The sequence below is a fragment of the Amblyraja radiata genome, chromosome 2 (genome assembly GCF_010909765.2).
Source record: "Amblyraja radiata isolate CabotCenter1 chromosome 2, sAmbRad1.1.pri, whole genome shotgun sequence".
NCBI classification, from domain to species: Eukaryota; Metazoa; Chordata; class Chondrichthyes; order Rajiformes; family Rajidae; genus Amblyraja; species Amblyraja radiata.
Genome location: NC_045957.1, coordinates 146843282 through 146858857, shown reverse-complemented (window position 1 = coordinate 146858857; position 15576 = coordinate 146843282). Strand labels below are relative to the sequence as shown.

At 44.3% G+C, this 15576-nt stretch overlaps 1 protein-coding gene across 4 annotated transcripts in view; it reads left to right on the top strand.

Annotated features, from left to right (window-relative positions):
• Positions 1-15576, top strand: part of LOC116970261 (collagen alpha-6(VI) chain-like) — a 324046-nt gene that overhangs the window by 298790 nt on the left and 9680 nt on the right. For all 4 annotated transcript variants that reach the window (XM_033016947.1, XM_033016955.1, XM_033016943.1 and 1 more), the window contains exons 33-35: positions 2239-2732; positions 9015-9114; positions 11093-11761. In XM_033016947.1, the coding sequence (XP_032872838.1) occupies positions 2239-2732; positions 9015-9114; positions 11093-11761 (1263 nt within the window). The remainder of the gene's footprint in view (positions 1-2238; positions 2733-9014; positions 9115-11092; positions 11762-15576) is intronic.

The following is a 15576-nucleotide window of genomic DNA, read 5'->3' as shown; positions in this document are numbered from 1 at the left end:
GCGGCCTCCAGCCTGCGACTGACCCCGAGGATCCGGAGGCAGAGCCAGCCAGGACTCACCAACGAGAGGCTGGCCGTCTTCGGGGCTGAGGCAGCGGTGGCCCGACTTGCTGGTGCGGCGTTCTGGCTTTCGGCGGTGGCCTGGAGCTGATGCAGTGGGGCTCGGAACTGAGACTGCGGGACCCGGAGCAGGGGCAGCAGCTCGGAGCTGCAACTGTGGGACCCGGAGCTGGGGCAGCGGCCCGGAGCGGAGACTGCGGGACCCGGAGCGGAGACTGCGGGACCCGGAGCTGGGGCGGCGGCCTGGAGCTGGGGCGGCTGCCCGGAGCTGATGCTGTGGCGGGCTGTCTCGGAGCGGAGACGGCGTCCCGGCTTTCTGCGGCAGCGACATCAGCACGGAGGTCCGCTGGACTGGAGGGCGGCATCTCCGGCCTGGATCGATCGCCTCAGCACAGAGGGAGAACAAGGAGGGAAGAGACGGAGACTAAGACTTTGCCTCCATCACAGTGAGGATGTGCTTGGTGAACTCACTGTGGTGGATGTTTAATTTGTGTTTATTGTATGTTTTGTTTTTATTGGTTCTGTGTATGACTGCAGGCAACATAATTTCGTTCAGACCGAAAGGTCTGAATGACAATAAAGGAATCTAATCTAATCTAATCTAATTCTTCAATTCCCTACCATTTACCATGTACGTCCTATTTTGATTTGTCCTGCCAAGATGTAGCACCTCACACTTATCAGCATTAAACTCCATCTGCCATCTTTCAGCCCACTCTTCCAACTGGCATAAATCTCTCTGTAGACTTTGAAAATCTACTTCATTATCCACAACCCCACCTATCTTAGTATCATCTGCATACTTACTGATCCAATTTACCACACCATCATCCAGATCATTGATGTACATGACAAACAACAGTGGACCCAACACAGATCCCTGTGGCACCCCACTAGTCACTGGCCTCCAACCTGACAAACAACCATCCACCATTACTCTCTGGCATCTCCCATTCAGCCACTGTTGAATCCATCTTGCTACTCCACCATTAATACCCAACCATTGAACCTTCTTAACCAACCTTCCATGAGAAACCTTGTCAAAGGCTTTACTGAAATATATGATTACAACCGATCCATTTACAGTGTATAGATACATGATAAGGGAATAACATTTAGTACAAGGTTAAGACAGCAAAGTCCAATCAAGAATAGTCCGAGGGTCACCAACGATGTAGACAGTAGTTCAGCACTGCTCTCTGATTGTGGTAGGATGATTCAGTTGCCTGATAACAGCTGAGAAGAAGCTGTCCCTGAATCTGGAGGTGTGCATTTTCACACTTCTATCCTTTTACTTGATGGGAGAGGGGATAAGAGGGAGTGGCCAGGGTGCGACTCGTCCTTGATTATGCTGCTGGCCTTGCCGAGGCAGTGTGAGGCATAAATGAAGTCAACGGAATGGAGGTTGGTTTGTGCGACGGTCTGAGCTGCATCCACAATTCGCTACAATCTTTTGCGGATTCACAATTCGCTACAATTGCTTGGACGGAGCTATTCCCAAACCAAGCTGTGATGCTGTGATAGATACATTGCTGCACAGTCCTTGCATTTATGCTGGGAAAACTGAGCTAACAACTTGGATTGGATGGACTCAGTGCATGAACTGTATGCCCAGTCAATATAGAGGACAGGTTGAGGGCAAGGTTTGGTTGTACACTGATGTACATGATGCCCACCCTGACCAGCTCTGTACTGTCCTCACCTCTGGGGGTGCGCTCTTCAATTGCTGCCTGTAGGCAGGAAGAAGCAGCACCGCGGTATGGTCTTGGCACCATGTTCGATGCAGACATTATGGCTAAAGGGCCTGTTCTTGCACAGTTTTTTTTTCTATGTTCTATGTTTGATCTTAACATGAATAATGTTTAAATACTCAAGACTTGGGTGACTTTCAAGTTCAGTTATAACTACCTGCTTCTGTACAAGTAAAAGCAGAACATTCCAAGGCACTAAACCCATCAAAATGATTTAATATTCAAGCATGTTATTTAATGAGTGAAGGTGAATTAGAGTTTAATAATGTGTCTCTTAATTTTGCTTCCTACTTTCTATTAATTTTTGGCATTATTTGTTTCTTCCAGCTTGTTGTTCAAAAAGTAAGTAAGCTTCATTGATTATCACTGATTTCAGTCCACTGTTTAAGAGATGTTCTTGTGGACTAATTGATTGTTAACACTTGCAGGAAGTGGAGCATGTCCAGCCTACCCCACGGAGCTGGCCTTTGCTCTGGACTCGTCTGCAGATGTCACTCCTGCTCTATTTGAAAGGATGAAGAAAATTGTAATTAATTTCCTGCAGGATATTGACATCGCTGAAAACAACTGTCCCACAGGTGCCCGCGTGGCTGTCCTGACTTACAATAAGGAAGCCAAGTCTTTCATTCGCTTTTCCGACTTTAAGAAAAAGCAGTTACTTCTGAAACAAATAGAAGGACTAGGTCATGAACGATCAAGCAAAAAACGAAATATCGGCAACATTATGCAGTTCGTGGTCAGAAATGTTTTTAAACGAGTTCGTAATGGTGCCCTTGTGAGGAAAATAGCTGTGTTTCTTGCTAATGGAGCATCCAAAGACATAAATGCCATTTCCGCTTCTGCCTCACAGTTCAGTGCTTCAGATATCATTCCAGTTATCATTTCCTTCAAAGACATCCCAGAAGTAGAGCAGGCTTTTAAGGTAAGAAAATTACTTCCTCAATGTGGCTTTCCTTTGTAGTATGTAATAGTGTATACATGGATAGGACAAGTTTGGAGGGATATGGACCAAACGCAGGCAGGTGGGACTAATGTAGCTGAGACATGTAGGCCGGTGTGGGCAAGTTGAACCAAAGGGCCTGTTTCCACACTGTATCACTCCATGGCTCTATGCAGGATGATTAATTAGTCTTCATAACAAACGGAATGTAATGGCCCGTTCTCACGGTGCGACCTGACCCAAGACCTAACAAGAGTTTGACACCTGGGAACCTCCTGCGATAACAGTACGGCATTCGTGGACCACCGAGGACCTCCGTGGCGCTATCGTGTAACTTTGTAAGGTCGGGAGAAAATTCAAACATTTTTGAATTTCTCCAAGAGTGACTTGAGCACTTTTTGGTGAGCGTTGCAACATTGTATGAAGCAGATGCCAGTGCGATACCCGTGCGATATCCGTAATGACTCTTGCGGGTACCGTGGGAACTCCTGCGAACGGTAAACCCGGAAGCTTGACAGAGGGGACATAAGGTGAGTAATAGGTATTAAAGGGGGCTTGGGGTGTGGAGGAAGGGAAGGGTGGGGGGGGGGGGGGGGGGTGCTCGGGGTGATTACAATGCTCTCTGGGGTGCGGGAAGAAGGGTCTCGAAAAGCAACTCGCCGCTTTGCTCTTAAGACAAATTGCTTCGATTTGAATCTCCCCGCAGTACAAGGAGTAGAGGCAAGGTTGCGCCGTGTGTTGGAAGGAATTGCAGATGCTGCTTTAAACCCGAAGATAGACACACAAAAAACTGGAGCACTTCATCGGGTCAAGCAGCATCTCTGGAGAGAATGAATAGGTGACGTTTCGGCTCGAGAGTTTCGGGTCTGAAGAAGGGTCTCCCAACCCGAAACGTCACCTATTCATTCTCTCCAGAGATGCTGCTTGACCCGATGAAGTGCTCCAGTTTTTTGTGTGTCTATCTTCGGGTTAAAGCAGCATCTGCAGTTCCTTCCAACACACGGCGCAACCTTGCCTCTACTTCCTTGTACTGCGGGGAGATTCAAATCGAAGCAATTTGTCTTAAGAACAAAGCGGCGAGTTGCTTTTCGAGACCCTTCTTCCCGCACCCCAGAGAGCATTGTAATCACCCCGAGCACCCCCCCCCCCCCACCCCCACCCTTCCCTTCCTCCACACCCCAAGCCCCCTTTAATACCTATTACTCACCTTATGTCCCCTCTGTCAAGCTTCCGGGTTTACCGTTCGCAGGAGTTCCCACGGTACCCGCAAGAGTCATTACGGATATCGCACGGGTATCGCACTGGCATCTGCTTCATACAATGTTGCAACACTCCCCAAAAAGTGCTCAAGTCACTCTTGGAGAAATTCAAAAATGTTTGAATTTTCTCCCGACCTTACAAAGTTACACGATAGCGCCACGGAGGTCCTCGGTGGTCCACGAATGTCGTACTGTTATCACAGGAGGTTCCCAGGTGTCAAACTCTTGTTAGGTCTTGGGTCAGGTCGCACCGTGAGAAAGCCCTTTAAGAGGACCAATCCTTTCATGTACACCCAAAGAACTGCAGATGTTGGTTTACAAAAAGAAAAAGACAGAGAGCTGGAGTAACTCAGTGGTTCAGAGAGCATTTCTGGAGAGCATGCATAGATGGCATTTGTGTTGGGACATTTCCAGCTACATTAGTCCCACCTGCCTGCGTTTGGACAAATTCCTATAAGGTCATCTTAACTCAATGCCTTGACCTATGAAAGTAATCATGCTGTTTGCTTCTTTGTCACTCTATCTACTTGTGTTGCTTCTTTTAGGGAGTTTGGCTTGGACCCTAAGATCTCTCTATACATCAATGCTGTGGAGGGTCATGCCATTAATTGTATATTTCCCCCGTACATTTGACCTCCCGCAGTTTAACATCTCGCACTTGCTCAGATTAAACTCCATTTGTCATTTCTCTGCCCATTTCTGTAGCTCAACTATATCGAACTGTGTGCCTTCTTCATGGTCAGCGATCCCAGCAATTTTGGTGTCATCTTCAAACTTACTACCCAATCCATCTACATTTACATTCAAGTCATTTGTGCATAACAGAAGTCTTGGCACAGATCCCTGCGGAACTTGGGGGGCACAGTGGCACAGCCCTAGAGTTGCTGCCGCACAGCCCCAAAGATCCGGGCTCGATCCTGATCTAGGGTGTTATTTGTGCAGAGTTAGCATGTGCTCCCTCTGGCCACGTGGGTGTCCTCCAGGTGCTCCTGTTTCCTCACAAATCCTAAAGATGTACAGGTTTGTAGGTTTACTGACCAGCAAATTATCCCTAGTGTGTCAGATAGAACTAGAGTATCAGTGGTCACAGGTCAGTGTGGACTCAGTGGGCCGAAGGGCCTGTTTTCATGCTGCATCTCCAAACAAAACTAAACCAACCTCCAGTGGTCACAGATCGCCATCCTGAATATTGACCTTCCATCTAAACCCTCTGTCTTCTGATATAATATTGATATAATTTGATATAATTTAATTGCCACACAACCAAGGTCGGTGGAATTTGGGTTGCTTCTATTCAATTATTAATTTTAAGCTCAAGGTATATTTTTAATCCCAGATCTTAAAATGCATAATGAAATGGATGTTTCCAATTACAATAAAACTCTGTTAATCTGACACATTCAGAACATCGTTCAGGTGAACTTACAGATTTTCTGGTAGACTGGATTCTGGTCGACCAGCATGGTGGCGCAGCAGTAGAGTTGCTATCTTATGCCCTTGTCCCACTTAGGAAACCTGAACGGAAACCTTTGGAGACTTTGCGCCCCACCGAAGGTTTCCGTGCGGTTCCCGGAGGTTTTTGTCAGTCTCCCTACCTGCTTCCACTACCTGCAACCTCCGGCAACCAGCTGCAACCTCTGGGAACTGCACGGAAACCTTGGGTGGGGCGCAAAGTCTCCAGAGGTTTCAGTTCAGGTTTCCTAAGTGGGACAGGGGCATTACAGTGCCACAGACCCGGGGTCAATCCTGACTACATAGAAACATAGAAAATAGGTGCAGGAGTAGGCCATTCGGCCCTTCGAGCCTGCACCGCCATTCAATATGATCATGGCTGATCATCCAATTCAGTATCCCGTACCAGCCTTCTCTCCATACCCCCTGATACCTTTAGCCACAAGGGCCACATCTAACTCCCTCTTAAATATAGCCAATGAACTGGCCTCAACTACCTTCTGTGGCAGAGAATTCCAGAGATTCACCACTCTCTGTGTGAAAAATGTTTTTCTCATCTCGGTCCTAAAAGATTTCCCCCTTATCCTTAAACTGTGACCCCTTGTTCTGGGCTTCCCCAACATCAGGAACAATCTTCCTGCATCTAGCCTGTCCAACCCCTTAAGAGTACAAGCCGAGTCTATCCAGTCGTTCTTCATATGAAAGTCCTGACATCCCAGGAATCAGTCTGGTGAACCTTCTCTGTACTCCCACTATGGCAACAATGTCTTTCCTACGGGTGCTGTTTGTACAGAGTTTGTATGTTCTACACATGACCTGCATGGCTTTTCTCCCACTGCTTCGGTTTCCTCCGACACTCCAAAGACATACAGGTTTGTAGGCTAATTGGCTTGGTAAAATTGTAAAATTGTCCCAAGTGTGTGTAAGGTAGTCTTAGTATGCGGGGATCACTGTTTGGGCGGACAAGGTGGGCTAAAGAGCTTACTTCTATGCTGTGTCTCTAAACTAAACTAAAAACTAAACTAAAGTCAACTCCTTTTTAATTAAAAGTTTTTTAAAAGATGTTGATCCAGAAGCTGACTGATTTCAAAGGGAACATGGGAATTATGGCCCTCTACTGGGAAAGAGGGAGCGTGGGGAATGGGGGCACAGTGGCCCAGGTGTAGAACCATCAGGATTCGAAAACAATCGCGTAGCAGGTTATCAAGGGTTCACTGCACCTCGTGTTTATTTGTCAATTATTTTAATTAAGTGCCCTCTGGCTATTTGTTGCCACTCAGACAATTTCCAAATATTTGCTCAACCAAAATCTTTCACCTTTGTCTGTAGGCTAATTGGCTTGGTAAAATTGTGAATTGTGCCTTGTGTGTGTGCAGGATAGTGTTATTATAGTACTTCATGTGTCATGTATAATTGTGTTCCGTTCTGGACACCATGTTATAGGAAAGATGTTGTCAAACTGGAAAGGGTACAGAGAAGATTTATGTTGCCAGGACTAGAGGGTCTGAGCAAAAAGGAGAGGTTGAGTAGGCTAGGACTATTCCTTGGGGTGCAGGAGGATGAGGGTGATCTTATAGAGGTGGACAAAATCATGAGAATAATAGATCAGGTAGCTGCACAGAATCTCTTGCCCAGAGTAGGGGAATCGAGGACCAGAGGACATCGGCTTAAGGTGAAGGGGAAAAGATTTAATAGGAATCTGAGGGGTAACCTTTTCACACAAAGGGTGGTGGGTGTATGGAACAAGCTGCCAGAGGAGTTAGCTGAGGCAGGGACTATCCCAGCATTTAGACAGGTACATGGACGGGACAGGTTTGGTGGGATGTGGACCAAACGCGGGCAGGTGGGACTAGTGTTGCTGGGACATGTTGGGCGGTGTGGCCAAGTTGGGTCGAAGGGCCCATTTAAACACTGGATCATTCTAAGACTCTATATACTGAGGTACAATTAAATTCATTTTTGTATACAGTTCAGTTGAAGTATCGCTATATATAAGCACTTAGATACATATTAGATAAGCAACTCAGATGCAGTACAAGAATTGGGACTACCGGTTGTGTGCTCTGTTCACAGCGGGCGAATCCTCAGTCACCGTCAGGTGAGCTGGACCTACAGAGCGGGTCATTTGCAGGATTGGCTGATCAGCGCGGGCTCGGTGGGCTGAAAGGCCTTGTTCTACACTGCATCTCTAAGCTGAACCCTCACTGATCCTTTTTGAAGCCATTGATTTTCATTGGCACGTGTGCACAGACCACTAAACCCGACACAAGCTGTGAATCCTATATCTGTGCGATATATTTAGGCTGTTTTTAAAGTAATTCACTTATTGAACGCCACATTGTCATCCCACATTGTGACGTCTTTTCTCAGGCTTGTGAACCTTGCCCGAACATCCCACCCATCAATCTACCAACAATACTCCCGAATCAGCAATCACCCCCTGGCCAACTGTACACCTCCATTCCTGGATTTGCTCTGTGAACCCTTCGCAACCAACCTCCTCCATCCTATCAAACTATGTTCAAATATCATCTTTCCCCTTGAACTCTCACCTTGCGGATCTGTTTACATATTTCTCTTTCTGATCTCCACCCTGGCATCCAGCTCTTGGTTTCTCACCCTCACTGCCATTCCCCATTCAAGTCCCAATCTCTGCCCCATCGCCACTTGATTTCCTTTGCACACAGCTCTCCAATGAAGGGCACAGCAGGTAAACCTTTGTTGTGTTCGTCTGAAGTTGCATTGGGTTTATGATGAGTGACTGTGATACCCTTACGGTCACTACCCCCAATTTCTTAGCAGGTATTCTTAAATTTCATTGTTCATGGTGGACATTTTTATGCAGTATTAACATTCTGCAAGGAATCCATCTTTTTCTTGGAGTACCATTATTGTACAGGTATTGTATATGGTATTATTATAAAACTGTTTACCAGTCAGTTTATGAAGTATTCTGTGTGCTTTACTGAGTAATTAATTTAGTTTCGACTGTTGGCAATCTAATATATTAAATAATTCACAGCAACTTGGTAAATATGATTTAGTAGAATTAGATATAGCTCTTAGGGCTAACGGAATCAGGGAATATGGGGAGAAAGTGATTGGACAGGCTAGATGCAGGAAAAATGTTCCCGGTGTTGGGGAAGTCCAGAACCAGGGGCCACAGTTTATAAATAAGGGATAGGCCATTTAGGACTGAGATGAGGAAAAATATTTTCACCCAAAGAGTTGTGAATTTGTGAAATGCTCTGCCACAGAGGCAGTGGAGGCCAATTCACAAGAGAGAGTTAGATATAGCTCTTAGAGCTAACGGAATCAAGGGGTATTGGGGGAAAAAGCAGGAACGGGTACTGATTTTGGATGATCAGCCATGATCATATTAAATGGCGACGTTGGCTCGAATTGCCACCTATTTTCTATGTTTTTATGATCTTTTACCCTGACATTCTATTAACAGGGAAAATAAAATTTGCTTATTGATATCAATGTCAAGTTGGTGACTATTGTTCTTTCTGTTGCATTTCTTTCATTTCTTTCAATTCATTTAACCAAGGTCAATAGTGAAGCATCAGCTAAAGTGGTTGTATTGCCAAGACAGCAACAAGAAGCCAAGAAATTGTTACACCGACTCTTCCAGTGCACACTTTGCTTTGGTAAGATTTTAAAATATCTTGGGGATTTGAAATCATTTTCATTCAAAACTTGGAATTAATTTAAAATCAAATCAAGGGAAACTACCATAGTTGGAATTGTGAAGGATAAGCCGTTTGTTTCCATTAGCATCTGTAACGATGAAGATTTGATGAAACTTTTTGGGACTATAATCTCACATTACACTGAAATCAACATAATTTTTTTTGGTATTTATAGATGTTTTTTTTCTGTCTTCCTTCACTGCACAAAACCCTGTTCATTAACAGGAAATTATTGCAATATTCATTGCAGTGAGTCTCCCTTAAATGGTACACCTTTTGATGGGTCATTTAGAAATAATTTTGAACAAGCAATCTGAATGATTTCCTCCTCCCTATTCAATAGGTACTTGGATCAGCTGTGGTAACAATACCACAACCGAGGTTAAAATCAACTTATTCACCATTTTGTGGAATCTCTTTGCATTAATGGTTCAGTTATTGACCAGCTTTATACATGTGTTAGCTAATATGAAATGTTCAAATCTAACAATATAATTAGACACCAAAAGAAGGCCAGTGTTGCAATGGTCCACTGAGGACAGCACCACACATTTGGAGGTGCTGACCTTCAGAAATGCAGATAAATAGAAACACAATCTTCCTCTGTAAATGTGTATTAGAAATTACGTGCAAAGAGAAAATAGTGTTCAGATAAACAGTCAATACGATGGAAAGCAAACCATTAATTGTAACTACTTGTGAAGGCTGTTTGTAAAGGGCTTGTGGGTGTGTTGAATATTACAACTAACTGGTAATTTGCTAAAAGAATAACGTGCAAAGTGTTTCGAGATTTCGGTGTTAAAAACAGAAAGAAATAATGTCATGTACAAATTGTGGAACCATGAGCAATTAAAGTACCCAACTTTTTTTTAATTCAGCGTGCATCCCTAATGTTGATACGAAGTAGATTGTTTTGCACAACACTGGGAAACTGAAAGTCAATGGACGACTTGATTCCAGAGAGAAGCAGCGTGTTACTTTTTTCTTCCCCAGGGATTTATTTTATACCAGAGGTGAATTTCAGTCACAAATCAACACTTACATCCCAATGTGAGGTGCTACATCTTGGCAGGACAAATCAAAATAGGACGTACATGGTAAATGGTAGCGAATTGAGGAATGCAGTTGAACAGAGGGATCTAGGAATAACTGTGCGTAGTTCCCTGAAAGTGGAATCTCATGTAGATAGGGTGGTAAAGAAAGCTTTTGGTGTGCTGGCCTTTATAAATCAGAGCATTGAGCATAGAAGTTGGGATGTAATATTAAAATTGTACAAGGCATTGGTGAGGCCAATTCTGGAATATGGTGTACAATTTTGGTCGCCTAATTATAGGAAGGATGTCCACAAAACAGAGAGAGTACAGAGGAGCTTTACTAGAATGTTGCCTGGGTTTCAACAACTAAGTTACAGAGAAAGGTTGAACAAGTTAGGTCTTTATTCTTTGGGGCGCAGAAGGTTAAGGGGGGACTTGATAGAGGTCTTTAAAATGATGAGAGGGATAGACAGAGTTGACGTGGATACGTTTTTTCCATTGAGAGTAGGGAAGATTCAAACAAGATTTGAGAATTAAGGGACAAAAGTTTAAGGGTAACATGAGGGGGAACTTCTTTACCCAGAGAGTGGTAGCTGTGTGGAATGAGCTTCCAGTGGAAGTGGTGGAGGCAGGTTCGATTTTATCATTTAAAAATAAATTGAATAGGCATATGGACAGGAAAGGAATGGAGGGTTATGGTCTGAGTGCAGGTAGATGGGACTAGGTGAGAGTAAGTGTCCAACACGGACTAGAAGGGCCGAGATGGCCTGTTTCCGTGCTGTAATTGTTATATGGTTAATATAATGAAGCTAAATTATTTGTAATGTTTCAGTGAAATCAATTAAATATCTGCAAAATAAAAGTAGTGGAACAGAACTGATAGTTTTATTTTTCTTTGGCAGATATGTGTGAACCAAACGTCTTGTGCCTGGGAGATGCAGCGATATCTCCTCTGCCTGTGAACCTGGACTTAGCATTTATTGTAGATGATCTTGAACCGATGGAATCCATGTATTCAGAAACCGTGAAGCATTTCTTAAATTCCATGCTGAATACATTTCTAAGCTCCGCAGAACCAAAGGCTTCTGAACTTCATCCCAGAGTAGCTATTGTTCAACACTCTCCAAACCGCAGGCTGCGATATGGGAAGGATCCATATGAGCTTGAATTTGAGATTTTGGATTACACGACAAAAACGCTAAAGAAGAGGCACGTCCAAGACTCAGCCAGTCAGCCAGAGGGCTCCACTGACATCAGCAACACTATTGAATGGACCCTGAATAATTACTTTTCAAATCTCACTGAGCAGAAAACGCACAAGGTTATCTTTACAATACTTTCAGGGGAAATGAACATGGATGACAAAAAGTTACTGGAGATATCACACAAAGCCAAGTGTAAAGACTTCGCAATGTTAAGTCTGGTCCTTGGAAAGGTATCCAACACCACAATTCTGGAGGAGTTTGTCAGTTTCCCCGTTGATCAACATTTAGTTTACCTCGACAAACCTCTGGAGACTGAAGTGGAAAATGCACAAAGGTTTGCAGTGACTTTTCTGAAAAACCTGGCAGGTAAGTAATGGCCCTGTCTCACGGTGCGAGTCCACCCACGAGTGATCCCGAGTTTAAAACAAATCAAACTCGTGGTAATCACGTAGAATTAACGTAGCGGGAACGTCGGAACTCGTAACGCTAACGGCAGGTACTCGGGAAACTTGTTAACTCGTGAAAATCTTTCAACATGATGAAAGATTCCCACGAGTCAAATTTACTCTTGAAGTAAAAATGTTAAATTCATTGTTAGAACGTAGTAGCCCGTGAGTTTACCGTAGTGACTCGTGAGTCTACCGTGGCGCTCTTTAACTCAGCGGGACAGGCAGCATCTCTGGAGAGAAGGAATGGGTGACGGGATGACGTTTCCAAAATTCTGCTGCGTCTTTGTGTTACTCCAGCACTGTGTGTTCACTTTTTGTCAACCAGCATCTGCCCTTCCTTGTGTGTGACATTATTTGTATCCATGGCAATTGATTGTTGCACCCATCAGTTTCCCAGGGGGTCGGGACGGTACTGGAGTTGGGAGGGAAAGGTGGGGGGGAGGGGGGAAGAACAAATATATGAAACACCAACAACGGACAGCAGAGATGTCTTTGCTATACTGCTACAATAATCGGACTATTGGTACGCTGACCAGCATCTGCCCTTTCTTGTGTATGACATTATTTGTATCCATGGCAGTTGATAGTCGCTCCCTTTGGAGGATGTTTGCTGGAAAAAAAAAACTAAAACAAGATATTTTAGGGAGTTTGTACTTTCTATCAACTGAGTAGGAATACAAAAGCTGACCCTGTTTTGTTTCAACTTAATGTTAAAAGAATGCAAATAAATTATCTGCAGTTATTACAGGGCAAATATACCAAACTAACCAAGCAGCCAAAGTCAACAAGAAAATGCAATGAACTTGGTTTTTGCTCATTGCCTGGAGTAGGTCTAGTATATTTGTTAAAATATAGCTTTGTTTTGAAGTGTGAAGCATTATTAAGGTCACTGCAAATTGCATAAGAGAACACAGAAATGTTTGAGTGAAGCAGGAGATAGTTTAAAACAAAATTTAATTTAAATTATTTTAAAACAAAATTAGACCTGACGCAACAGACTTTAAGGACTTTTCACCCAGGCTGAATAAGTGCAATGGACATTCCTTCTTATTTTGTGGAACAATCACTATTTGAGAAGATAAAAAACAGGAAGATAGAATGCAGAGACCACTCCAAAAGCAATCTATTAAAGTAAACGGAAGTCTGGTTAGTGAGTTTGCAAACAACACCAAGATTGCTGGAATTGCAGACAGTGAGGAAGGATGTCCATGTATGCAGCAGTATATAGATCAGCTTCACAAATCGGCAGACAAATAGCAGGTGGAGTTCCATCCGAGCAGGTATGAGGTGTTGCACTTTGGGAGGTCCAAGATAGAAACATAGGTGCAGGAGTAGGCCATTCGGCCCTTCGAGCCTGCACCTCCATTCAATATGATCATGGCTGATCATCCAACGCAGTATCCTGTACCTGCCTTCTCTCCATACCCCCTGATCCCTTTAGCCACAAGGGCCACATCTAACTCCCTCTTAAATATAGCCAATGAACTGGCCTCAACGACCTTCTGTGGCAGAGAGTTCCAGAGATTCACCACTCTCTGTGTGAAAAATGTTTTCTCATCTCGGTCCTAAAGGATTTCCCCCTTATCCTTAAGCTGTGACCACTTGTCTTGGACTTCCCCAACATCGGGAACAATATTCCTGCATCTAGCCTGTCCAACCCCTTAAGAATTTTGTAGGTTTCTATAAGATCCCCCCTCAATCTTCTAAATTCTAGCGAGTACAAACCGAGTCTATCCAGTTTCTTCATATGAAAGTCCTGACATCCCAGGAATCAGTCTGGTGAACCATCTCTGTACTCCCTTTATGGCAATAATGTCTTTCCTCAGATTAGGAGACCAAAACTGTACGCAATACTCCAGGTGTGGTCTCACCAAGACCCTGTACAACTGCAGTAGAACCTCCCTGCTCCTATACTCAAATATAAGGGGAAAGTCTACAGTTAATGCCATGACGCTTAACAGCATTGATATACAGAGAACTCTTGGGGTTCGAGTTCATTGCTCACTAAACGTAGCAACACAAGTAGATAGAGTTAGTTGTAAGCAAAGCGTATAGCATGCTTGCCTTCATGGGGTTGGCACATTGAGCAGGAAGTCACGACGCAGCTCTTTGAGACTTTGATTGTGTGGCATCTGGGGTATTGTGTGCCACATTAGTCACCCCATTACAGGAAAGAAGATGTGGAAGCTCTGAAGAGGGTGCAGAAGAGGTTTGCAAGAATGTTGTCGCGTTGCTGGATGTGGGGGTGGTGTTGGTGGGTCTATAGTCTGTGATGGCCTGGATGCCTTGCCACATGCGTCGGGGGTCGGAGTTGTTGTTGAAGTGCTCCTCAATCCTGAGCTTATGGCAGTGCTTGGCCTTCTTGATGCCCCTCTTCAGGTTAGCCCTGGATGAACTGTAGGCTCGGGCATCGCCTGACCTGAAAGCGGTGTCCCGTGCTTTCAGCAGTAGCATGACCTCGCTGTTCATCCATGGCTTCTGATTCGGGAATATGGTCACCCGTTTGAGGGAGGTGACACTGTTGATGGTGGAGTTTATAAAGTCCAGAACAGAGGATGTATAGGAATCAATGTCCATGTGGGAGTCAAGGGTGGCTTGGGCCGCAAACATTAACCTTGTAAACCTACGCTGCACTCCCTCAATAGCAAGAATGTCCTTCTTCAAATTAGGGGACCAAACCTGCACACAATAGGGTGCACACTGCTTACTTAGGGACAATTTACATTTATACCAAGCCAATTAACCTACAAACCTGTAAGTCTAGAGTGTGGGAGGAAACCGAAGATCTCGGAGAAAGCCCACGCAGGTCACGGGGAGAATGTACAAACTCTTCGAGTTAGTGCTGCCTTGACCTTTATCTTTGCAGCAGCGGCCAACATCTTCGAGTCTTTGTCATCGTGACAAATGCTATCATATATCTTCCAGATGATCAGAGTCACTGAGAAACTGTTGAAATACATTTAATTAAAGACAGAAGCTAAACATGTATTTCTGTTGAATTAAAATGTAAGAAAAGCAGTTGAGATATGCAACATTATATTTATAATTTTAAATAATCAATTTACAATAAAGTCAGAGAAAGATAAATAAGTGATTATTCAATTGAGCCACTTTTTCTGCATGTACACCAGACCTGGCAGTCATAGAACTGAGAGACAAGAGGAGGTAGTTGAGGCAGGGACTATCACAATGTTTAAGAAACAATTAGACAGGTTCATGGAAAGGACAGGTTTAGAGGGATATAGGCCAAATACAGGCAGGTGGGATCATTGTAGATGGGGCATGTGTAGACACAAAAATGCTGGAGTAACTCAGCAGGACCCTGAACCCAAAACGTCACCCATTTCTTCCATCCAGAGATGCTGCCTGGCCCGCTCAGTTACTCCAATATCTTCTGTCTATCTTCAGTGTAAACCAGCATCTGCACTTCCTTCCTACACATTCCAAGTGTTTTCAGCTGCACAGCTCAGGATGTTCCAGAACCGGCTTTTAACTTGGTGGTGAATTCTGTAGCAAAGTGAGAGGGCAGATAGAGTTTTAGAGTCTTATGCCCCTGTCCCACTTAGGAAACCTGAACGGAAACCTCTGGAGACTTTGTGCCCCACCCAAGGTTTCCATGCAGTTCCCGGAGGTTTTTGTCAGTCTCCCTACCTGCTTCCACTACCTGCAACCTCCGGCAACCACCTGCAACCTCCGGGAACCGCATGGAAACCTTGCGTGTGGCGCAAAGCC